Source organism: Micropterus dolomieu, linkage group LG03, assembly GCF_021292245.1.
Source record: "Micropterus dolomieu isolate WLL.071019.BEF.003 ecotype Adirondacks linkage group LG03, ASM2129224v1, whole genome shotgun sequence".
Taxonomy (NCBI): domain Eukaryota; kingdom Metazoa; phylum Chordata; class Actinopteri; order Centrarchiformes; family Centrarchidae; genus Micropterus; species Micropterus dolomieu.
The window spans coordinates 5,114,886-5,140,584 of NC_060152.1; the positions used below are offsets into that span (position 1 = coordinate 5,114,886).

At 39.5% G+C, this 25,699-nt stretch overlaps 1 protein-coding gene across 1 annotated transcript; it reads right to left on the reverse strand.

The window, feature by feature from the left end:
- Window positions 1–646: 646 nt before the first annotated feature.
- dpy19l1l (dpy-19-like 1, like (H. sapiens)) lies at window positions 647–25,209 on the reverse strand. The gene is made up of 22 exons (XM_046045334.1): window positions 24,787–25,209; window positions 24,321–24,345; window positions 24,147–24,234; window positions 21,197–21,334; window positions 20,675–20,795; window positions 18,169–18,262; window positions 17,998–18,055; window positions 17,475–17,566; window positions 16,814–16,913; window positions 14,522–14,599; window positions 11,433–11,519; window positions 11,184–11,243; window positions 10,812–10,892; window positions 10,182–10,283; window positions 9,653–9,724; window positions 7,941–8,008; window positions 7,682–7,706; window positions 5,767–5,886; window positions 5,216–5,390; window positions 4,303–4,402; window positions 3,225–3,350; window positions 647–2,478 (listed from the first exon to the last, which is right to left on the reverse strand). The coding sequence occupies exons 1-22, from the start codon at window positions 25,007–25,009 to the stop codon at window positions 2,307–2,309; spliced, it is 2,205 nt and encodes a 734-aa protein (XP_045901290.1). The 5' UTR covers window positions 25,010–25,209; the 3' UTR covers window positions 647–2,306.
- Window positions 25,210–25,699: the final 490 nt, after the last annotated feature.

The window sequence follows — 25,699 nt, forward strand, 5'->3', positions numbered from 1 at the left end:
ATACACACACACACACACACACACACACACACACTTCTGCTGAGCCTAGGCAGTTATATACAGAAAGGATCACACACACAGAGCTATAGAATTCTAACAGTGTCATTCTAACTTTACACTATAATTAAGATAAAAATAATTTAAAATGATGACAATGTAGACCACCATCGCTCTAATAATTAATAATAACAATTTAGACTATAATGCTCTAAAATTATACACAACAGTTTCCAACACCTTGTTGAAAGTATGCCACGAATTAAGGCAGTTCTGAAGGTAAAAGGCAGTCCAACTTGGTACTAGCAAGGTGTACCTAATAAAGTGGCCAGTGACAGTAAATCCCAACATACATTTGTGAATCCTTCTGTGGGAATTCAGTAATATCGAGAGAAATCTGTAAAAAAGAGGTTGCGAGTATGCCTCTGGAGGAAACAGGCATTAAGTGTCTTGCTCATGAACACGTTGGTGGATGTGTCACAGTGGGAATCGTACGCAGGTCTCTTACACTACAGGCGTGTGTCTTATCCACGGCGCCCACCAACCCAAGAGAAAACTGCAACCCTGACGTGTGTTAACAATGAAAGGACATTTTCATTCCTGAAAATCTATGTTCCGAACATATCGTAAAATTCACCAGTCAGCCAAATAATGCAACAACATTGAAACTTTATTTCTGGAGATCTATGAATCAAATGGTTTTACCAGCACATATTTTGGCTTAGTTTGGGCTTGACAGTTTTTACCTCAGATCTTGACAGATTTACCTCAGATCATTTATCATCAATGATGAACCTGAAAAGAAAATTATTAATATTGATAAAACTGTGTCTGATAGATGAGTATAAACGGTTGATGGATGGGTGGTTTAAATATCATAAAAGTCCATTATGAAATTAAGACTGTAATGTCCAAACATACTGTACAGGCCTGCCAGAAAAGAGTGCTGTGACTCATTCCCAAAGAGTTTTATGACGTTTCTCTGTTCCTCCACCATCTGCCTGCTGAGCATTGTCGCCATGACGACCCTACTGTAGAGACCGAGAGAAAGCGCATCTGGGTTGCTCACATATGCCACCTGGTGGTCATTGGTGCACACTACAGCTACTCCTAGCTCTTTTGTTTCACTCCGCTTCATGGTCGTGTTGTCGTGGCAATCACGTTAATTGAAATGAGAATCAAAGAATTATTTTCTAGTACCACTCACATCAAGTAAACTGCTACAAGTGGTTTGGACTGGCTGTTACACAACTGACAAACAGGGTTCTCAATCACTAAAAACACATTTTTCATGTGCTGTACCCGAATACGCAGCTTTAATAACAAGACTTTGGCAATAAACAATCATTCAAGACACAAAGGAACCCTTTAAAGGCCGTACACTGGTATTTTACAAAATAATTGTTTGGGTATTTACAAAACATTTGTTCCAGGGCAGAGTTAAGAGTTTTGCCATATAAACCTTCAGTTTATAACTTAATCAAGAACAAAAGCTCTCCTACCATGTGGAATTTTGTTCAAAATCTTGAGTGAATTTCATCTAGACACCAAAGCTGAATGATATGTATTAAAAAGATTTTTTAAAAGCTTCCAAACATATCCCCTGTGATTCTAAAGACTCTTAAAACACTGTTCTTAACACCTCGACGTTTGCATAAAATATTCACACAAATAAATTATAAAAATAGTGTACTACTGAAAAATCTTTCAGCTCAACACTGTGCATAACAATAAAAGTCAGCTTTTGTCAAGTTTGCAAAGGGTATTGCTTCACAGTATGAGGACATCATCGATTGGTCCCGCCACACAAAATTTACTTCTTTAGCGTTAAGTCAAAGAATATGAATTATATACAATAAAAAACAATACTGATGTAAGAACAGCATCTCTTTGAGAACAATGTTTCTTAAAATAAGCATTCTATGTCACAGAACCAATGCAAATATCTAAATGAAAGCTACAACACCTTTTGGCTTTCACTTGGGCAGAAACGGCAGCGTAATAGGAACGTCGCTGGATGACAAAGACGCAGCAATAAGGATGATTGGCAAAATGAGTTTCTTTAAGTCACAAATACTGACAACTGTGGGGGCACCAAGTCTCCTATGACAAACTGTTTTGGCATGTCAAGCCTATTATTAGTCCACTGCTCAGTGAAACAGAGCCCCACAAAAAAAGTGGAACTGTGGGGGGTTTGAGGAAGTAAAAAGTAAAAAAGCAGCAATGGCAGTGACCGACCAAAACATATTAAAAAAAGAAGTGGTGGAAAAACCAACAGGTTTGGTGGTAAACCAGTCTGTCCCACGATGTTATCTGAGATCTTTGGTAGCTTTGGGGACTTTGAGGACTTTGTAAATGTCATTGGAAAAGACTGTGGTGAAGTGGGGCCGTGAGTTCTTGGACATGTGGGTGCAGAGGGGAATTTTACCAACATTTTCTGAATCCTCAACATCCCAGATCTCTGGCATGCTGCACCCGGGCCTGGGCGAGGAGGGAGGGAAGAAAATAAAGATGAAGAGTGTGAGTGAGAGGGAGAGAAAACAAGGTTGTGGCAATCTTGAAGATTTTCATATAAAGAAATGTCTGTTAAGTCACTATAAATTACCAAATTATTTAACACAGTGGTGTCAGAACCTGTGGCTCAGTGATGACAATTATGACATGCCTCGCATTTGCATTATTACCAACTGGGTGTCTGTGAAGACACTCCTGGAATAAACCAAACATTTCTAACTAAAGCAGTTTCACATAAAGTGCATTTAACTGGCGAAACATGAGTTTACTTTTACCATGTGTGTTTGTCAGTAAGATCACCACCGATCACTAGTCTACAAAACATTTTTTGACAGTGTTACAGGTTTGAAATATTGCGGGGAGTAATGAACAGTCAGGAGCGGCCACAGTGAACTGTTAGATGAAGTGCTGCAGGTGACAGACTGCACACCTCCAACTTCTCAGCGAGGTTTACCAACAGCTTCTCACAGACTCACGCTGTGTGCTGCATAAATCACAACACAGTTGCTCACAGAATGATGGAAAAAGGCCAATTACTGCCTGACTTCTTCATTAAAATGACAATAGTTAGTTTAGTTCCCCGGAACTTTGTGATCTGTAGTATTAAACTGCATTTGATGTTACCATCAGTAACCACAGGTGTTGCCAAATCAACCAGGACTGAAATTGTAAGGATTGCTACTTCAAGAAATCACTCATGGTGCTGAGGGTACCTGGTTCGCCTAGTGCACCAGGAATCCTCCAGGACGAAGAAGTCCACTCCCAGCTTCATCAGGTTCCTCTTAACGGTTTCTCCAGACATGCGGCTGTACATGGAGTAAACCAGCTTGGTTCTCTCCCTGCGACCAACGCAATACAACAACCCATAAGGTGGGGAACAACTTCAGAGACATTTTATGCACTAGTAGAGCAGTCAAATAATAAAATAATACTGTATTTGATGAAAAAAAAAAAAGACACGTTTATCACCTTTACTACAGATGTCATAAATCGTCCACAAAGTTATGGGAAAGAGAACTGAATCAACCACAAGGCCAACTGGATTTAACAAATTAAAGCAAATAAGTGCTTGAAACCAGAACTTTGAACCTGCAAATATTTGGATGACATCCTCTCTTACCAGTCCCGAAAATCCTCACAGGAGTATGTTTAATGTTCCCGTAGTTCATCTGTCATTTTAAATTATTTATGCATTTTCATTTCAAGAAGAATTTATTTGTTTTGATGTTTGGATTTTAACCTTACTGTCTTATTATGTGAAGAATTGTAACATGCTTGTGATAACAAAATAATTGTTCAAAAATGTGCCCTGTAATCTGGGTAGCAATGTTTGTTCATGGCATACTTTGCCATACTTCTTGCCTTGCTTTCAATGACATCTGGCTCACTCTAACACAGTGGTAAACACTTTGACTGTGCTGGTCGCCTGCTCCAAACGCCATGACTGCTTGTATCAATTTATTTTGAGAAATTCTGAATATATATTTTAGAAAACAGAATGGGGGAAATAGTCTGGAAACACATATTTTTCCATACGTCCGTTTCTGTTTTCCATACCTATCCAGACCTGGAATTTAATAAAATCAAATACTTTTCCATACTGCAAAGGAACCCTGTGAGAAATGCACACCCCTATTACACTGTACATGCTGTGCATTGACCAGGATACAGCACTCTGAACAGGACTGCAAACAGCCTCTAGCCAAATATGAATGTTTTGGTGAACAAATTCTTTCTCTGTGTCTCTGATCTGAGCATGAGAGCAATCATGCCGCTGTAAGGTCCACTGACCTCAGACCAGCATCTTCATAGTGGGGGTGGTTGACGATGGGCCGACCTGTGGAAAGTTTCACACTGGCCATGGTGGGCATGGCCCCAGCAAACACAGCATCTGCATCAACCACACATGAAACGAAAAACAAATAAGACAATAAAAGAGAGGATGGAAAGGGCCCGTTGTTGAGTGCCTATGTTACACTAACAGTATAGAATATACCACGGAACAGCACAACAGTGGTCTTAATTTCCATCAGTTAGTTTTGTAGTTATCAGTAAAATGTATAATCATATTGGATGAAGCAGTTTGAGGTGCTGTTGAATTGTACTGCATTATTCTGACAGGTGGGGGGTACAAAATAATAGAAACACCTGTCAGTACAATGCAACGTAAACTACGTACAACTGAATCAACAGTTCTCAAAATCAGTTTCAACAATTACTGCGCATTATAACCTGTGAAGGTAGGACTTGTTGCAGGACTGTTGTATTAGACTGCATTAGTTATAGATGCACCTATTAAACATGTGTATATTCAATAATATTGAGAACAAAACAACTGTTATCATTTCAAACAAATCAAACAGACCTCTTTGACCCTTGAAATCTCCAAGACCATGCTCACTGGGTAAAAAACAACCAAAATGTCACCCGCTTGTCGCACACGGACATTTACCTTCTTGACCTTGGAAAGAAATAATACTTTTGTTCACCCTTTTATAACTATGAAAGCAATTCAGATTTTGAGTGGACCTGTCAGAGCAGATTTTGAGGAGCACACGCTTGGAAGAACTATATTGGCATTTAAAGTGGAACCAGAAGCTCTCTTGGCACTGTGCATTGTTGTAGTTTATCCTGAACTTAAATAACTTATATTGATCAGAAAATCATTTTCAATGTGGCATTGAAAGCAGGCAACTACACTCACCAGGAGGGGTGTTGTCCTGGATCCAGTCCAGCAGCTCCTCCTGCGGTAGGTTGCTGAACTCTCCAATGATGGCCCACTGGGCCTGCAGGTTGGCCACTCCCTGTACGGCCATGATGGCCATGAGCGCAAACACGGCAGTCTGGTGTTTAAACTTCTCCCCAATCCAGCCAAACAACTGACAAAACAACCAGGGAGAGAGCGAGAGCATGACTGAAGGACAGAATGAGTGCTCAGATAATCTCCTTAGTAATGCACAATATAGATAGATGGTTCTCACACCTTCTTAAACATTAAATTAAAATACATTTCAAGGACTTTATGGGCCCTAAATGTATACAAATCAAGCACTTTCAATGACCCTTAGATGCACCAATTGCAGTTTCCTTGGCCAAATATACCTGGGTGCAGCACAAGTAAAGTCTATGTTGGCTTGTTTTGAGCTTATAGTTATTACAATTTGCAAGCTTCAGCTCTTCTTCATTCACTGTGAAGAACGTTTTTTTCTCTTAAAAAAAAAAAAATATATATCACACTTGCGGTGAGAAGCAAACCTGTTTGGAGCAGATGAGCGAGGCCATGATGCACATGTGGGGCGTCAGGAAGAGCTTCAGGCGCATGATGAGGATGGCCAGGACAGCAAACGCCACCAGCTGCAGACTGTGGTACACCAGCTGCAGAGTGACAAGTTCACATACAGTCTAATCAAAACTAACAAGAAAGTGCAGAGAAAGAGTGCTGTTTTTAATTCCCCACATTGACACTTTTGTCAGTGTCAGGTACAAATTACAGGTGAATTACTATTACAATCCTATCACAACCAGTCATTTATCAAGCAAAAATAACAAATAAAAGTGATATTTACATACAGTGTTTCATGTATTAAATGAATTTACTGCCACATAAAACATTTGGCATTTAAAATATTTAAAGTTTTCCATTGTTTATACCCATGTTTACTAGCTTGCAGTCCTCTTCCATACCTTTAATGGTGCACTGCTACGTTTGTTGGTGCCTCCACCAGCTGTCAATTAGTGGTATAGCACAAAACCTTTGGCAGAACCCACTCGTAAAGGCTTCATAGCGCTACTGGTGGTCAAATATTCCACAGGGTAACTTTAATATTTGCAGATTTGTATTTTTATGTCTGGTAATAGTACTAATTATACACATTACAAAGTTAAAGTTACTGAGAAAATGAATCTGAGAAAGCTAATTATGCATGATTGCATAACAATGAGATATGTGGGAAGGAGTAGGCGAAGAAGAACATAGAAGAAGATTTTTCAAAGATGATTTTGAAGTTAAATAACACCTTGTGCTTCTTGCTGCTACAATGAATATTTGTATTATCTCAAAGTACAATAATAGCTAATGAGAGACTGACTGTCATAGCTGTGTAATGCTGAGGAGGGCTCTTGATTGCAAGCAACAAAGATCAATTGAGGATTCGAATATTGTGTGATCTGGTATTTGATTGATGACACTTACCTAGACAACAACTGACATTTCAGTTTCCACGACAGTAACATTAGCTTTTTACTTAATTGAGGCACTACAAATTAAGTGAACTCACTTCTAAATTGTTCAAACTTGATTTCCCATGTAGCAGCTCTACTGTCAGTGAAACTATGAGGTCTTTAGAGGTAGCTCCACCTCCCTCCAAGTCACGCTGATCTGAAGCTATGTCTGCTGGACAGGCTGTATAATGCCACGTGCTTTGATCTTTTCTAACACAGCTTTCCCTGTGAGGAGTAACACCCTTGGGACTCTGAGCCAGAAACATTAACACAATTATCTGGCAACTCTGGAAACTTCCACACACTGTCGCTGGTGGATGAATATCTGAACGGGAGGTATATTACAGAAAATGACATGAAGCATCTGGGGGAAAGCTGACAAAAGGCAGCACAGTGTGATTTCAGAGCAGAAGCAATAGACAATTCGAGAAGGGGCGCCATCCCCCTTGTTAACCTGATCAAAAGATGCTCTGTGCTTTGTCTGGAAAGACTGAACATGTAGGAGTCTGTCCATTCTTGATTAAACGCTGTGTTCTACTTTTCTCTTTTTAGAGCACGGCATGTGAAATTATTTCTCCACGACTCGTCTGTGTTCCTGTGTGTATCTCACTCACTGATTTGAGTAGCAATGCTTATCAGAACACACAGATTTGATTGGCTGAGTAGCATCACATGCACTCCCAATGGACCACCCCCGTTAAATTTAACAAATCATCTACTGAGCAGAAGGGAAGCTGCCTTTCTTTTCTTAGTAATTAATGAGAAAAGGGATGAAAACCACTTAGGGACATAGTAACCGAGCAGACATTACTGCACTGGAGGAATCTAATCAAAAATAGAACGCTGCTATAAAAAACGTAAGCGTCGACACGGAGGTGTTATCAAAATAATACTTATTATATATTTAATTAACAGTAACAAAAAAGATGTTAAAATATTTTTATCTCACCTCTCCTTTTCCGACTATTTCAGACCTGCAACACAAAACAGACACTATATATAAACTCAGCTTTCCACTTGGGACAAAATAAAGTGCAAATGCTGAAATATGAAAAAATATTTATTTTTAATCTGATTCTGATCTGAAGATACTGTTTATTCAAAGCTTTCATAACATATTATTACAAAATAATTATATCATCCCATTTGTAAAACTGTAACTGATGAAATAAGCAATAAGGCCAGTAAGGAGGCCTCGGGACGCTCACCCTGCAGCTTCATCTGCATCGTCTGTCTTCCCTCCGTCCCTCAGGAACCGGACTATATCCTGAACAGTCTGAAAAGGACAACTGATTAGAACAAAATGCAAAAAATATTCTTTTAAATGTCATGTTTCCAACAAATACTGCACTGTATGAGAAGATCTTCCTAACAGCATGCTCATGTACTGCATAACACGCTTTGTCAAAGAAACTCAGGTATTCTTAGCTTAGAGTGGGGATAATGAGATTAGACTCTATAAAGAGCAGCTCCTTAAACGTTTATTTTCTCTGATGTCTCAAATATTTCATGTTTCTGGAATCAAAAATAAATCTGCCTGTTCTTCCTTTCTCAAAGCTTGAGAATACACATGTAAATGTAAACAAAAACAATGTTCCTTTATATCAATGGACCACCAACTGGTGAGGATGCTTACGGTCTGCCTGTTAGCTTTCGCCTGTCTTTTAGCAAAATGTCATGCATGTAGCATTGTTTCAAAAAATACTATATATTTTGAGTGTTAAACTTGTCCCCTTTGTCAGCGTAAATAATAACCACTGCAGTCATCTCTAACGGTGCGTTAACACCAAAAGCGAATCCAGCGTTTTGGGCGGCTTGGTTACATACAAAGTCAGTGCAAAGACGCAAATTCCTGTGAATTCCGCCTCCGGGCGGCACAAATGAGGCATTTGTTGCTAAATTCGCTGGTTTGTGCGAGTTCAAATTTTTCAACTTGGGCGAGAAATTCGCTTGACGTGATGTTGCGAAAGCCTATCAGTGGTGAGATTGTCCAAACGTCACCGTTTGTTTGGAGAGGACCAGGCGAGTGGTGTAATGACTAGCTGCTAAAGAACGGGGAAGTGGACGGGGAGCAGTGCTGCAGCTTTCGGACAAATAAACACCCGTAGTCGGTCTGGATTCTGCTCTGACAACTACGCGTTTACCCGCGAGAGGAGCTCAGAGTTAACTGGTTTTATTAAATTAGCTTTTTACTTTAGTTTTTGGAATTACAACTTGATTTTTCTTCACTCGCGCTTCTCAGCAGCTAGTTTCCGTGCACATCCGGTTCCACTGCTGTTGTCAGCGTCTGATGGCACCAGAGTTCTGCTGGACTACTAAGTCATTTTTATATAAAAAACGGACAAAGCTGGACATTACTTGGAGAAAAGAAAGCGAGAAAGTTGAACTACCTGGTGAGTTCAGAAAATGTCTGTCTGTCACTTTATTCTAGCTATTGTTGTACTTTACTGTGAACAGGTTAGCATAGCATAGCCCTGATCAATTCAGAAAACAAACATTTTAAAAGTTGTCGTCCTGCTGTCTTGCTGACAGACCTGACAAAGAATGAATTCATGTCTAACAAAACGGCATCATATTTTAGTTATTCCGGCATCAGTTTGATTGCAATTGATTATTGCAATTAAATCACAGCAAAGCGTTTACTTTGGGTTCATATAGCTGTAGTATCCACGGACTGTGTTTATTCGCTTAAAACGCGTGTGTGTTAACACTCAAAATGTCCAGCGGTCAAACTCGCGCGAGTACAGCGAGGCGAATATTAAATTTGCTTTCGGCGTGAACGCAGCTTAAGATTTGCAGGCGGACTTTGTGTAGTTACCATGCTTTTTTTTCGGTCAGACTTGCTCTACTGCTTTGAAAGCAAACCAAAGTATTTTTCCATTTCTGAGGTCTATGGTCCAAAACCTAAAAGAAGACTTACCCTCCAAGCAATGAGAACAACCACCAGGATGTTGATGGGCAGCAGCAACGTTTTGAGGTAACGTAGAGGGGTCTGAGGGAGAAAGACAGACACAGACTAGTGAGGTAACTTAAGAAATGAGAGAGACAGAGCTATCTAATAATGTACACTCAGCTCTAACCTGTGTGCATATTCACAACAAGCGCACACAAACGTGAAACCAGGTCACCGTCTAGCACAGAACTCTACTTGAAATGAGATGCCATGTTCAGGTTTCTATTTCCTGTTCAAAATTCAGAGCACAGATTTGGTTCCTATTACATTTAGACCTGGTGCTAGAAAATACCAGACACTTACAAACAACCACACTTATTACAAATCTGCAGATATTTTTAAAACTTTGATATCTTCAGGAGACTGAGGGACATTTTGAAAACGACAAAAAAAACTCCTGAAACTTGCATTTAACAGTTTGATGATGATAAATGATAAACGATGATAAATGGCAACTCTGATCGAGGGGCCGGATTTAGGTCAAAACAGGCATTACCTCTAACTCAAGGAAGTCGAATTCAGCAGCACAAGTGTACATCAGAGTGTGGAAGTCCTTGTAGTTCGTGAACTTAGACTTGATCAATCCACTGATGTGAGCCTGGAAAAGACAAAAAATATTACATATTACAGACATGTTTCCTATACATTTTATATTTAAACATTTGCTTTAATTTGTGGGTTTTAAATGCTGGAATGAATTTGAAAATGTTAATTATTCCGTATGGCCCTTTCTGATGGTGGAATTTAATAGCTAAGTTTTCACTTTTGGGTCGACTACATCATGACATTTTCAAATACATATAATTTAATAATAAACACCATAATAATAAATAGAGCAGCGTGTGCATTAGTATGTATTGTCAAATGGTCAAATATTGTCAAAAATGTAAATATATTTAACGTTTTTTTTGGTCCAACTATTAAACATTTCTAAACATATGTAGACATAAACATCTACTTTCCATGTTTCTCTCTTTCTAAGAACATAGGAACACTTTGTAGTCATTACTTTTATGTTCATTCAAAAATATTAATTATCACAAAATATAATTTAATGTAAAAATAATTCAAACTGAATATTCGCATTTTGTTCTGATAGACAAATTTCACAAAGTTAGTAGCTTACATCATCTGAGGCACAGAGGACTGTGGACAGCATAAATTTGAGCAGAACTGTGGAGCCAACCCAAGCAACAACCTGCATGACCTGAGGAGGAAGAAGAGATACACACTGACACGTACACACATACGCACACAACTCACACAGGAACTTATAATCACAGCCTCAAGGCGCTGTGGGATTGGAAGCAGGCTAGGTAGGCCGAGATGTTGACTGGACACAGCTGCCAGACAATTCTTTTCAACCTTGTCAATGCTGAATTTTAACATTTAATTTGAAACTGCTTTTTAGCCACATTTATTTATTTTGCCATAAAATAAAAACCAAATGTTATAAATTATGTATATCCCGCCAAACAAAAGAAGTAATTCTACATACCCAGATGACAATGCCAGGTTTGAAGACTTGAGCAAACCGATTCCTCAATGCAATGATTCCCTGAAAAAAAATAATAATAATAATCACCACCAAAACAGAATTTATAGCCATAACCCATAATCCAAAATGACAAAACACACTGGAGCTGGATACATTGATGAACTTATCTTGATTAACCAGATAAATCTCAGAACACTCAATGGTTGTACATACAATATATCAGACTCTAAAAAAAAAGGTCCAACTGACCCAGATGGAGACGAGTGAGGAGGCGTAGAATGATGTGAGCAGCATGGAGTTGCCAAACATCAGGATAAAGCAGATGCCGAGAGTGATCTGCAGGATGAGAACAGGAAGGAGAGGAGGTGTCATTCATCACAATCCTGGTGAATTCACACGGCTGTGGACTGTGGAGTGCAGCCCATCCAGCGTCAGTAACGGGTGTTTTCCAGCAGCTTAAAGTGCTTGATCTGTCGGTGTAATTACAAACAATGCCAAACATGCAAGCTTGGCAGTGAGCTCAAAAAGGCACAGCCAGCTTCTGTAGGTTTCCATTAAAACACTCGGCTCTTTATTGACTGCCACAAAGAATAACATCGCTGTCTCTATAGCAGGAGGGTGGTCTGGGATGGATCGTATTAAATAATCAATAACAAGTCTTTCTGTGTGACAATGTTGTTGAAGTCATTCCTGAAATATAAACAAATGCAGTAAACTTTTGATACACAGTCACTAGAAAAATATAATCCTATTCAATAAACTCTTGATGCTTCATCCCACAGTGAAAAGTGAAATAACGTATTCTGCATTAAGTACGCAGTAGGGCAGTGATTCCCAACTAAGGAAACTTATAACCCAGGGGGTACGTGGAGAGATTGTGAAGTTGTTAACTAATAAAAAAATAGATACATTTTGAATAGAAATAATTTTACTCAAAGTAACAAATAAATAGTTAAAATATCTAATGTACCGGATAAATCTGACTCTTAAAGTTACTTTTGTTCTTCATAATGACGGCAGACAGACAAACTGTTATCACAGAAAGAACAAAAACACCAAACAACCACATTATTTTCTCTGCTGCTTGAGATGTTTTGCGTCGAGTAGACAAATTCTTCAGTTCTTTACTTCTGATTATGAGTCTTCTGCAGTACTGTAATACTAAATGCTAAAAGTGTTTGTCCACAACTTTAAAGTCAAAACTACTAAAAGATAGTAGGCCCATCCCTTGAGAAACTCTGTGAATCAGCATGGCATAACATCACATTAAGGCTGGCCAACAACATTGTCTCTGACCCTAACAATGTCCTGAACAGTGATTACAAATTGGTACCATCAAACGGGAGATAGAGGATTCCACGATTTAATAAGGTTAGACTGAAGCACTCCTTTGTATCAGTCAATCCTAAAGTTAAATATCGAGCATAATCCCAGATCAAATGTACACTGAAGGGCCTTCAGTATTGTCTTGTGTGAATGTAATGTTAATTGTGTGCGTCTTTGTCGATTGTCTAGGCTTTTGTCTTCATGTGATGTTGCAAAAGGAGGTGTTTTGACGCAGGGGCTATTTCACTCTCAGTCTAAGAAGAAAGTATCGGCATTACCATCATAAATGGTTAGCTAAAAGTGTTGAAATAGACTAGGTTAGTTAAACTGTCCAAGTTTAATGGTTTGAAAACATCCGAAGATATTCAGTTTAGTATCATAGAGGCCTACAAAAACAAGCAAATCTGCACATTTAAAAGGCTGCAACCAGTGGATTTTGTTTAGAAAAATAACTTCAGAAATCTATTATCAAAATTATCGCACATTCATTTTCTACTGATCAATAAATCAATGAAATCAACTAGCACAACTATTTTTCAAGCTAAAATACCAAATATTCTCTAATTTCAGCTTCAGAAATATGAGGTCTGTTTTTCTCTTTTATAACATTGTAAATACAAAATTATGGGGTTTTGGATTAATGTAGTTATTATCTTCTTCATCTAAGGTTGTGATGGGCACTTTAAGACTAAACACAAAATTAATTATAGAAAGACCTGACAGATGATTTGGATACCCTGATACTGCTCAGGCTCATTAACAACCCTGTAGGTTGTGAGGACACCCATGCCTGGTTGTGTTTCTCAATTTCTTTTTCTTTTAACACAAACACACACAAAGCCAAGTCGTCGTCTAAATTATGCAGACCCATATGCCTTCCTCTGACACAAATCTCCACCATCTCACCACAAAGGGCCTTCTCCTTATCTGTGGAGCACACAGGCTCTGGCTAACAGCCTGGCATGCTGAGGGGATTAGGGGGAAAGAATGTGGAGAGGGATGAACGGCCAGAATAACAAACACACACACACACACACACACACACCCAAATATCTTTCCACATTCTACATTCTCACATCAACAGATATGCACATACATGTATTTGTCCTTGGCAGGGTGAACCAAGTTCCCCACATATCCTCCCACTTTCATGTTAAAAAGGAACTTGTCCACACACACTGCATCGTTGATGCTAAAGAAAGTCACCCCTGTCCCCACTGATGTTGTCCTCACAGCTCATGAAATTCTCCCGGCCGAGGAGCTGAGAGATAAGTAGAACCAAGGCAGAGTACATTACAGGACAGCAGCTGGAGAGACTTTCACTTATGCTGGGCACAGGACATGATCCACACACATGGTGAAAGCTAATGTACATTTGGGATATATCAAACTACTGAGCAATGACTTAGTGAAACAACTAAGCCCTCCACTATCTGCTCTAATTAACTAACATTTTGTTGCTTTTCAAGTCCTGCTTTCCTCTTGTCCATCCTTTTTTGTCTCAACTGCACATCTTGGTAATTTGTATCTTTTCTAATTCTTTTGTCGTATCTTTGGAACTCAGTTGTTTTGGTTGTTTTAATTTCTTTCACTGTTGAAATAAGCTACAGATGTGCCACTGCATGATGCACCAGTGACAAATACATATGTAAAGTTGGTAAACAGAGACACCCTTTACACCTTGCGTTAAAATGCATCTAGTATCCAGATTGTATCTGTGTCTAATATTAAATGTGCTACTAATTAATTAGTATGTCTCCATTCAGTTCACCAAAACATGAGCATGTTCAATGAATTAAGCTCTTTAACGCGGCATGGACACACTGCCGATCAGATCACAATCCATCCTCAATGCGTCTACACCTGTACTTTCAATGAGGTCAAGTACTATCCGACTGCAATCCGATCACCCAAAACACATTTTAATGCCAGGTGTAAAGCGGGCCAGAAACACTCCTATCACTGTGATGGATTGATTGTTGGCAGGATTTTAGAAAGGTCATCTACCGTACCATGTGAGTGACCAGGATGGATTGCATTTTGGCGGCGCCAAGGTAACCCAGGATGTAAGAAGCAAACAGGGAAGCAACCTGGAAACAGAAATAATTAGACAATATTAACAATATACTCCGGAAAACTCCAACACTTAATGAAGTGCAAACAACTGTATTACTTTAATATCTTGAGTCGGGCACAGACTGGGTGTATGTGTGGGTGATACAGCTGGGGGCCCGTTTTTCATATCCACCGCTAGCACGAAAGGTTCCTGCATATCTTCAATTTTTAAATTCCATATATTACCCCACCTTGATTTCTTAAAAGGGGGATGAAAGTTCAGCTTGTTGCTGCCAAACATGATGAGCTTCTGATGCAGTTTCTTATAATCCTATACTTTTGGGAAATACAAACCACTGTGGGCTTTCAACTACAACATCTGCTCAAAGCATGGATCCTAATCATCACTTCCTGTGTCCCCTTTGTGGCGCTACATAGCACTTGCCGCTATGACTATAACTGAATATTGGCATGTAGATGTGTTTGGGGTGTGACTGTTATCAAGCACGTAAAGTTTGGTCCAGATGTGAGCATTGAAACTGAAGTTACAACAACTTCCTCTTTCATGGCGAATCATCGATTTTGGATGCCTCACCATTTGTACAACTTTTAATAATCAATGAGTAAATGTATTACATTTACCCATGGCGTTATGACTATAGGTGAATGTTGGCATGTACATGTGCTCAGGACAGCAGTCTTTTTAAATGTGTAAAATTTGGTACATTTCTGAGCATATACAGTCAAGTTACAACAACTTCCTGTGTCATGGCGAAGAGTTTAACCGCCACGACCCCACCACGCCGTTAACTGCATCAATGTGTTATGTGTTTGAAGCTGATATGTCCAACCTGCTTGGAGTAGTACATTACAACATAAAAAGTGTCCTTTCCTGTTGCCAGCAGGTGGCGCTATGACTTTGAGTGAATATTGGCATATGGATGTGTTCAGGGCGGGACCAAGGGGGTAAGCAACAGTTGAAACAGTGAAGCCAACCAAAGCCTGCATGGAAAAATGATCCCAAAAATGACGTGTAAAACCCTGTGACATCCCGTCGCACATGAGAGATGTAACCGTATTGCTTAGATTATAAACTCTGTGAATCTAAAACAACTATTCGGCCATCAGTGACGCTACGTTGGTGTTTGGCAGGTGAGCCTCGTAGGTGGGCTGATTAATCAGTGATTCAAACCAGCGGGGTGGCTTTGTCCAGTAATATACCGTCTATGGGCGTGACTCTTATAATGCATCCCAAATTTGGTGCAGATGTGAGCATGTATGCTGAATATTTATAACAACTTCCTATTTCTTGACAGCACGCCACGGGCAATCTGGTCAACTGGTAATAACCGTTTGTACAACTTTTAATTATCAATGAGTTTAGACTGCACAGTGAAAACTTGAAGTCAATCGGACTATTTTCCTAGAAGTGCAAAGTGTGCAAATCGCCAAAAACGCCCATTAAATCCAAAATGGGTTGTTGGGTTTAGGCAATAGCTCCAAGAGGCTTTTTGGTATGTCTGGACATGATACACGTACCACAGAAATTTCGTACACGTAGGTGAAACTTTGTGCGGGGGCTGCTAGGGAGCCGGTTTGCCACGACCCACCCACGAAATACAAAATTTTTCACCCCTCCTGAGTTATGTGCAAAGTTTGGTGAGTTTTTGAGTATGTTTAGGACCCCAAAATTGAGGTTACTTTGCAGAAGAAAAAAAAAATTCCTTCAGTTCCAATAGTGACCTCGCATGTCTCATGCATAATAGCTGTTGAATAACTTGTCTCATGTTAAAATCCCTGTACAGAAAGCAGCTGTGCCCTGAGGGGGCGTCCAGCAGCGTGGGCTAAACTGCTGCCAAGCACAGATGCTCGCAGCGGTGACCTGTTTATGCTGGAGTCGTGTGTCAAACTCCAGCTTTTCTGTCTGCCAGCCTACACTCTTTATCTTACTATTTATTTCTTTAACTTGCTTGTCTGAATCTGCCCTTCTTACAGTCAAGTATTCCACATACATTTTTATATGCATACTTTCCTCCTGTATGTTATGAGAGGTTTATGAAGTAAGGATGTAAATGGTGTATTCTTGTACAGTCTTTGTTTTCTTTGCCATCCTGGCCAACTTCTGCACTCCTTGCACCTTCCTTACTAGAGTCCTCTGTCCTCTCCAAATCTCTATTTTCTCCCTAATCTCTGCCCCTTCTTCTTTCTTTCCACATTCTCTCTCAGTGGTTCTCTTGTTCTCCCGTTACCTGAGTGAGCAGTACAAACTGGGCGAACTGCCAAGGCAACATAAAGCACAAAGTGGAGATCCCCAGAGCGACCATGGCTGTCCTGCTCGGGTTCCGTGTCCTGGGGAGACAAAAGAGACAGAGGATGAAAACAAAATAGAGTGGTGAGAGAGTGTGGGTGTAGCGGAGATAAAAGAAGATGCATTAAGAAGGCTGCGAAAACACACATACATACACACAAGCACACAGACACTCAATTTCACTCTGAGCGTAATACACAGAGCCAGTTACATACAGTGCCAGCCTCAGAAATACGCTGATAGTAGAAGAAATCACAGTTGACTGACTGCACTCCGGCAAATAGCTGATATACAATGAGAAGATTACTAGTCTGTGTGAGAAGTACATCAGCTCACCACGCAGCCTGCTTCAGTGTACTATTTAGCAGATGACAGAAGGTAGCTTTGCTTCACCCCGGTAATTACAACACACAGGGTAAACTTTTACACTACTACATGCAGTACACTACTGGCGATGTGTACTGCATGTGCAGCTACTGGTACTCCATGAAATAAGCACTACATTACACAGAAGTAAGAATCATAACAAGTTAAGATTTCCATATAAACTGAAAGAAAGAAAACAACATTATTTTGGTGCTTTTATTTATTGGTGAGTTTACCGTAGGATGTAGGTGAGAAGTAGCATTTGCAGGACTAAGAAGGGGTAGGCAAAGCTCTCCCTCAGGGGCGGCGTCCACATCACACGAGTGCTCTAATAAGAAACATGGAGACACACGCTCAGAAATAAAAATCTGAACAAATATATATACATTCAAATGCAAATCAAAACACTACAGTGGCTGGCATGCCGGTGTTCAAGTTACACGTACACCGCTGCTTCCAGAAATGTCGTCGTATTGTTTTCATTATCTGTAAAAATAGAGACTTGCTATTTGTTCTGGAAGAAAGTGGAGAGTAGGAGGTGAGCAGAGGGACTCAGCTTTAAATGCCAGACAAAATTAAGTCTAAGCTCCTTTAAGGGCTGAAATGAGTCCCCATGAACCATCCTCTGCTTTTCTTTTTCATTTTGAGTTTTACACATTTTAGAAGCTTACACCCAAAGAGACTTGCACAGAATTATAGTACAAAGCAGCAAACTTTTAACACTCCTAACTCACTGATAGTTAAGGGCAGTGCACTCACCTCGCCGTGATTGAAGAAAAAACACATTGTGGTGACAACGCCGCCCTGTCGACTGCCGCTACACAGGAAGACACAAGATAAAAGAGGCAGAGAGCAAACAAAAGATTCAGAAAGGTCATTCTTAATCTGATGTTACAAATCCATATTTGACAGAACTGAAAGACAAGTTACCTGAGGTAGGCTCCATAAATGAAGAACAAGCTCATCATCACACCGTTCAGCAGGAACACACAGGTCACGTAAAAATACGCCGGGTCGCCCATTCCTAATGACCACAACATGAACACACACATCCAGACAGACGGGAGGGGTTCAGTAAGCCATGTGTTTTGTTTGACATCTAAGTCATATACAGCTACAACTACATATAGTTTGACTGTAATGTTGTACAAAAGTGCACATAATCACTTGACAAATGCATTTGGTATGTTCATATACACAAAATACTTTCATTTGTTTTAATGGTTACTGCTGAACTTTGGTCTCCCACCACTGAAGTGACTGAGCTTGTCTGCATGCTCCATCCAACACTTTTGGCCATGCTTCCAAGTAGGAAGCCAGTGAAGTGTCACAGGAAAGTTAGTGGGGTCAGGGAAAGAGCAGACAGACACACCGGATGTTTCCAGGCCAACAGAGGGCAATGACTGCAGTATATGTGAAGTTACAAATTGTATGTTGCGAAACACAAGCAGGTTGCGAAACACAACCCCCAACACCCTCTCTCTTTGCTTCCTCTCTACGGTCCACTTTCAAATTTCAAAAAAATGCCTCAAAATAAACTAAAATAGTCTGAGGTCTCAGTTTTGATCCGACTATAGGTTCTTTTTACAGGCCAGAAATATCAGATAAGAATTACACCAAAGCTGAACTGAAATTAGTATGAGAACATGTCATATGTGAGATCCAGGGAACATTAAGACAACACATTCCCCTTAGTGAGTTGATCCAACAGTAGATATAAGAATATATAACACAGAATAACAATCACTCTAATATAGATGTTTTTTTTAAATGTAGGTAACAATTTGTACTTATTCTGACAATAAATTTGTTTCACCATATTAAATTAGCAGAAGCTTTGAAGTCTGTTCACATTAATAAGAGCTGCTTCACCGTGCTGCCACGGTAATTCACGGGACCAAAAAAAACGAAAGCAGCTCAGTGTGAGTCCCACTGTGTCATTCTGCATCTCATAAATATAATGTAGTCGCTGACACTTTTTGTTCCCTGGTTTATGTAAACACTGTGAAAAACAGCCCGTGTACATTGACCCTGGGGTGCCTCGCTTCACTAATGAGACTGACAGAAACACACAGATTGCAGCTCCACAAAGGAAAGCTGACAACAGTTTTTGCTTGTTTACTGTCAGCAGATTTACCCTTCTAGGAAAGGTTCCTGCGAGCGAATAACAGAAAACTATTTGTGTGTAATAGGTTAAAAGCATTTTTCTTTCCCTCGGGGTTACTATAATAATAATTCTCTTTTCCTTGCTGTGTTATACCGGTAGTTCTGCCAATTTGTTTTTGCTGTTTTGCATACCTTTGCTTGAGATGCATGATTGTGATCCTTGCAGTGTTTCACTATTCTCTTGCCATATTTCTTTTTATTGATAATAGTACTAAAATGATGAATCAATTAACGGATTGTTGTGGCAATCATTCTGATAATCGATTAATCATTTTCAGACATTTTTCAAGCAAAAATGCACGGTTCCTAGTTTCAGCTCCCTAAATGTGCAGATGTTCTGCTTTTCTGCTTTTCTTTGTCTTATGTGATAGTAAAGCCATTTAAAAAAAAAAAAGTTGTTCAACATTCTGGAAATACCCTTATTCTCAACAGGGTAGTGACTTCGCTGAGTCTCCACTGGTTGTCTAGCAACCTCACTGTGACAACAAAACTCAGACAAGAAACATTTCAGCACATAACCCCCCCAAAACCAGACTTGTGAACTTATGAACTTTAGAGCTGCTGAAGGGCAGATGGACAGAGCCAGGCTTGCCGTTTCCCCCTGTTTCCAGTCTCTATACCAAGCTAAATTAACCGGCTGCTGATCTTTTAAATCTAATTATAAGTTGAACTTTTGTGAATTCCATACTGTTGGTCAGACAAAACTAGCAATTTAAAGATGTCATTTTAGGCTCTAGAAACGATAGATTCAGATTAATACAAACGAGTATTCTTATGATTTACTGCTTTTATTCTGTGCATGTAAAAATCATACCTGAGGACTAGAGGGAAAAAAACCTGATTCATCAGTTATCTGTAGAGCATTTTTGTAGAAAGAGTTTTGTTTGATAGTAAAAAAAATAAAAGGAATCAAGTCTGCTTCCTTTGTTCAATTCCATCTGTAAAATTTCTAAATTTTCTCTTAACTGACAACTCCCCACGAGATTGCATCTTTCTTTGAGGGAAGAAAATCATCAAAGAAATGAGTCATCTGGTCAATACAGCGAGAGACGGAATTGACAAGACTGTATCTTTTTGTTTAGCTCCAGGTCATTACAGTAAAATTATCTGCCTGTGTAATGTAGTCATCATTCAACCTACTGCCTCTCTGTGTGTGTGTGTGTGTGTGTGTGTGTGTGTGTGTGTGTGTGTGTGTGTGTGTGTGTGTGTGTGTGTGTGCACAAATTAGCGTATTTGCACATCAGACTGGAGGTCCAAGGCAACAGCAAACCTTCACAGCTGTCCACAGGAGTGAGTCCCTCGCCTCTATTGATGGACCAGCACATCTTTGTGGGAATGCCAAAGTATCCCATTACACCTGTGTACATCCGGTACCAGCTGGCCAGGACCACCTGGGGAGCAGAGACGGACAGAATCAGTGCAAATCCTGTTTAAATAACATGTTTGGAAGGCTTTTCTGTCCTGTTATCTCTGGGGAGTACAGACACACCCTCTAGTCCTGTAGAATTCCATTACTTTTCCACAAGTATGGTCCCTAATACAATTACAAGGAAATAAAATAGCTAATGATTGTGTGAAACTAATTCTAAAATCAATTCTGGTGTCATCTTATAAAGTAGCCTAAATGTACTCATTCAACAAAAAGAGTTTTTTTAAGAAAGGATTCATTTTACATCCAATCTTCTTCAAATATTGTAATTTCTAGAGATCTCGTGTATCATGCGTAAACACTGAGATGAGTAATGCTACTTTACTGCAAATCAATTTAAGAGAATACAAAAATCAACATTACCTCTGGATAGAGATTAAATCTCTTCAGTGTGTTAATAACCAGGGGGTACTCCGTCAGACGATCGTTCATGACCATGTGTAGACCTTCCAGGAAAGAAGGAGCGTCAATAATCGTCTTGTAGTAGGAATAGTACAGACCCTGGAACCAAAACAAAACACATACACTTGAATAAACCCATGCAGAAAAACTGAAAATGAGAAAGGAGTTGTGACAGAGAGAGGAAGAACAAAAAGACAAAAGGAGACACTTAGAGACAGCAGAAGGACCCTGAAAATAACGCCACAAAATAAACTCAGAAGAAACACGAACAAGTTGTACAGGCTCAGCAGATGGCAACAGTTCACAGCCCATTTGGTAACACACAGCAGGGGTGAGGGAAGAAAAAATATTCTCTTGGCATATGATTAAATCGTCACCTTCAGAATCAGTGGCCTGAAGCCTGCACTGCATGTTAACATCAGCGACTTTTACAGGGTTACAGTGGTGCATATGCTACATTAAATGGCACATTTGCTGATTTTGCACTTGTGCAGCTGCCTTTGCAGTGACTAAGATGGAAAGTGACTGAAAACGGCACCACAGAAAGAAGAAATGCACCAGCACTGTCAGTTTTGTCCAATATTGTTAATAATACTGAGAGGAAATTATGATTTTCTGTGATTGTGCAGATAATACGGAGTAACAAAAGTTAAAGTACGGTCACATTACATTTCTGCCTTGCGAATATTTACTGTATCCCTCATTGATTTCAACTGAACCCTGTACAACTGACAAAGGCAAGCCTGCGTTTCCTGTTCTAATCACCTGGCAAACTCTAGCAGATGCACAGGTCAGACGTCACCTTTTTTTCCAACTTTGCATTGCAGATTTGCTTAGTTGTCAAATAGAAACAGATGTAGTGTCCGGAAATGTCAAACTCATTATTCTAGCGCTGTGTCATAACCTTGTTTTGTCCCAACAATACCAAATTACAAAATGCAGCATCGCTGGCACAGACAGTTTGTGATCATTATGCTCAATATTTATTTATAACCCGCATTTGAACTGTGACACTTAAAGCTAAGTTCACTGTACCTTTATGCTTGTTTTGTCTAACAGTTCAAAACCCCAAAATATATAATATCCATCACATTAGGCACAGAAAAGCAGAAGATCTAAAGTGCTACCTGTGGTAGCACTTTAAAGATGAATTCACAAAGAGTGAGTTGTCCTTCAGAGTTTATTGCAATATTCAGTCAGTCACACATTTGCAAACAGACCTATAGGCTTGCCATGTTCAGAGATGCTGAATGATGTTCAGCTGAAAGTACTAATACATATTCTCATCCTTGGCAGGGGTCCTTAAACAATCATGAGTGTTTTTTGTTGATAGAGTGGATTAACAACCTCATGTCTAGAAAGTCTCTTTCTGACTCTATCTGCTGGGTATCAAGAGTTGCTGATGAGGAAGCAGACAAAAGACAAGGTCTTATGCAATATTCTGTTTAATGAAAAAAACAGTCCAAAGTCAATAAGGTTTTATACTGCCACTACAGTCATCTCACACATTTGCTTGAAACAAATAATGTCAAGCAAAATTACTTGAACAAATAATTGATTATCAAAATACTTGCAGATGAAATTTTCTGTCAGTAGCCTCAATTTATTTGTTTCATCTCTAGTGATGAAACTCCCTTACACTGATCAACATATCCTGTTCTTTTGGACTAAATGTACCTCACATTAGTGTTGTAGTACTCCAGACCGGTCTTAAGACCACTTTTTGATGGTCTTGGTCTTGTCTCGGACTCGACTGAATTTGTACTCGGTCTTGTCTCAGTCTCGGTCATTGAGGACTCAGGATTTTATTTCAAGACCAATCAAGACCATAACTTTGGGAATATCAATAAATTTCTTTTGCATTGTCTGATTTATTTGTTAACATCCTAACTTCGATTGGATGGAAAACGTATTGCTTCAGATGCAACCAATAACCCTAATTAAAAATGTGTTGTTACCATTAACGACTGTCCCCATGATGGTACGCATGGAAAAGTTGAATAAAGATGCTTATGTTGATTTCACCTCTTAGTGTTTGTATGTGGGTGTTTTAACGGGAATGTGGATCTTTCAGATCAATTTGAGAAGTACCTATGATCTCGTTTCGTCATGTAATGTGGGGAACTGGTCTTGGTCTCAGCCCCTAAAAGTCTCGGTTTTGTCTCGGTTTCAATAAACTCTGATCTTGGTATTGATTTGGTGTCGGTTTGGGCAGTCTTGACTACAACACTACCTCACGTCATGGTTCATCACAAGCTATAATGTGTTGAGATAATATGATTTTAAATGCAAAGGAAGGTCGACAAGTGGACACTGCCCATTCTTAAAGAATCTTCTGCTTTAGTTTTCTTAAATTCAATTTATACAGTACATTCTTGGTTGATTTCAAAATTGGCATTTTACCCTCTTTTTTTCAATAAGCAGATTACACAGTCTACAAGGATTGCCAAATTATCATCAGAATCACACTATTATCTTAAAGAATTAGTTGAACAAATAAATCTGCAACTATTTTGAGAATAGATTAATTATTTGAGTAATTTTTCAGGCAAAAATGCTAAACATTTCCTGGGTCTAGATTCTTTAGTCTGAGGATTCGCAAAGAGAATTGAGTCTCTTTGGGTGATGCTGATTGAACAAAACAAGACATCTGAAGATGTTACCTTGGGCTCCTGAAAAATGTGATTTTTTTTTTTTTTTTTTTTTACATTTTTCTGAAATCTTATACATAAAACGCTTATTTGATAAGTCTAGTAATTAAATTAAAAAGTTAGTATCATGATCTTCCTTTGAAAACAAGCCTAAAACCTTAACATTAACCTGTTCTGCAGTAAAACTCAAACATGAATATTAGTATGGGCTGACATCAGGAGGTAGGTAGTGCATCCCTAATAACAATTAACTTGTTTACCATTTCTGTCCGAAAAGCCATTTCCTTCTCCAGGTTGGACAAGTGTGAAAAGTGTCTGTCATTCTCAAACAGCTGTGAGAGATGATGCCTAATCACAGGAAGAGAAACATGTGAGCCAAAAGCCTCACCCATAAGTAAACACAATAGTAATATAAGTTACGACTAACAACTTACCAGTGGAGATACCCAGTCAGAGCAGCTGTGGAGAGAGAAAATTAACTTTAACTGCTGCTAAAATGCTACTTGATGTTTGACAATCTACAGTAAGGTCCAGAAAAAAAAGCCACGAACACAGAACAGGGGTGCATACTTCAATAAATCATTTGAGTGGCTAATTAGTTGTGCATTTTGAAGAGAAATCATATAAGCCTTAGCTTGAACTTTGCAAGAAAACCTGTTAACAAGTGTGGAACAGGCATGTCACATAAACGGGGGAGAACACAGACTACTTCGGTGCGATTTTAATGAATAGCAACAATAGGTAGCTAACGCTGGTGAGCTAGCGTTTAGGTGAGCTAACGTTAGCCAACTGATCGGTGGAGGAGATAACTTAGTTTAGCGGATCCGCTAATGCTACAGATGTATACACCATTAGCAGCCGTTAGCTAGGGGAGCTAACAGGCTAACGCTCCCAACTTACCGAGGAGAAGAGTGATTCCCAGCTTCGCGACAGCAGAGGGAGTTAGCCCAAGCTTGTGGCTGATGCCTGAGAGCCCGTTCGGATGAGAGCTGTTTGAAGCTTTGCCCTCCCTGCCTGGTCGCCGAACGTTACTTTTGCCAGGGGGCGAAACAAGCGGGCTCTTGTCGCGGTCAGCGTGGGTCGCTTGACTCTTCCCGGTCTGTTTTCTGGTTTTAGCCACCATGATTTCCAGGAAGAGCCGAGGTTAGATAAAGAGGTGCAATTAGGTGGAAAAACCCAGATGGGTGTGAGCAAAGCAGTGTCACACAGTTGCTCGGATCTGCCCCTTTACTACCTGAGTGATGCTTGCTTGTACTGACTGGTTCCTCGCTTCAGACTCTTAGTACAAATCTTATGAGGCTTCTCCCCCAACTGGACGTTTGGCGCCACTGCAAAGAGCTTCTGGTGGTAACCATGGCAACGCCAAGTAAAGGGTACCGAAGAAAGAAACCGTTAAAAAAGTTACATTAGGACCCATGTCCACCTGAAATTTATCATTTGACAGGGTTCTGTCTTATTAGCCCACATCAAACTTTTGACTAGGCTACTTTTTGACTTATTAATAAGTTATGACCAAGATAGGCTACTAATTATACCTTATTATTATATAATTTAAATCCTAACCAGCCCACAAATTGAAATCAAGACATTTAGTTTAAAAACTTAGTAATGCCACTGGTAGGCCTACATTACCTCACACAAATTTTAAGGTACCTGTAAACAAATTAGGTATCATAAAGTTTTTTTCTTACCAAACTTTGTTTATGAACATATAGCATTACCAAATTACAAAAACAAGAACATTAAATACCAGCAACTTTGCATACAGACAAACAACAAGATAAAGTGAAACCAAAGGGTAGACTAATCACTT

Bases quoted from the DNA above. Each gene is read 5' to 3' on its own strand.
- dpy19l1l (XM_046045334.1), bottom strand. From the start codon at position 25,009: ATGGTGGCTAAAACCAGAAAACAGACCGGGAAGAGTCAAGCGACCCAC. The intron at 24,235-24,320 runs GTAAGTTGTTAG...TCCTGTGATTAG, and splicing joins CTGACTGGGTATCTCCACTG to GCATCATCTCTCACAGCTGT. The intron at 3,351-4,302 runs GTCAGTGGACCT...CGTTGGTCGCAG, and splicing joins TATGAAGATGCTGGTCTGAG to GGAGAGAACCAAGCTGGTTT.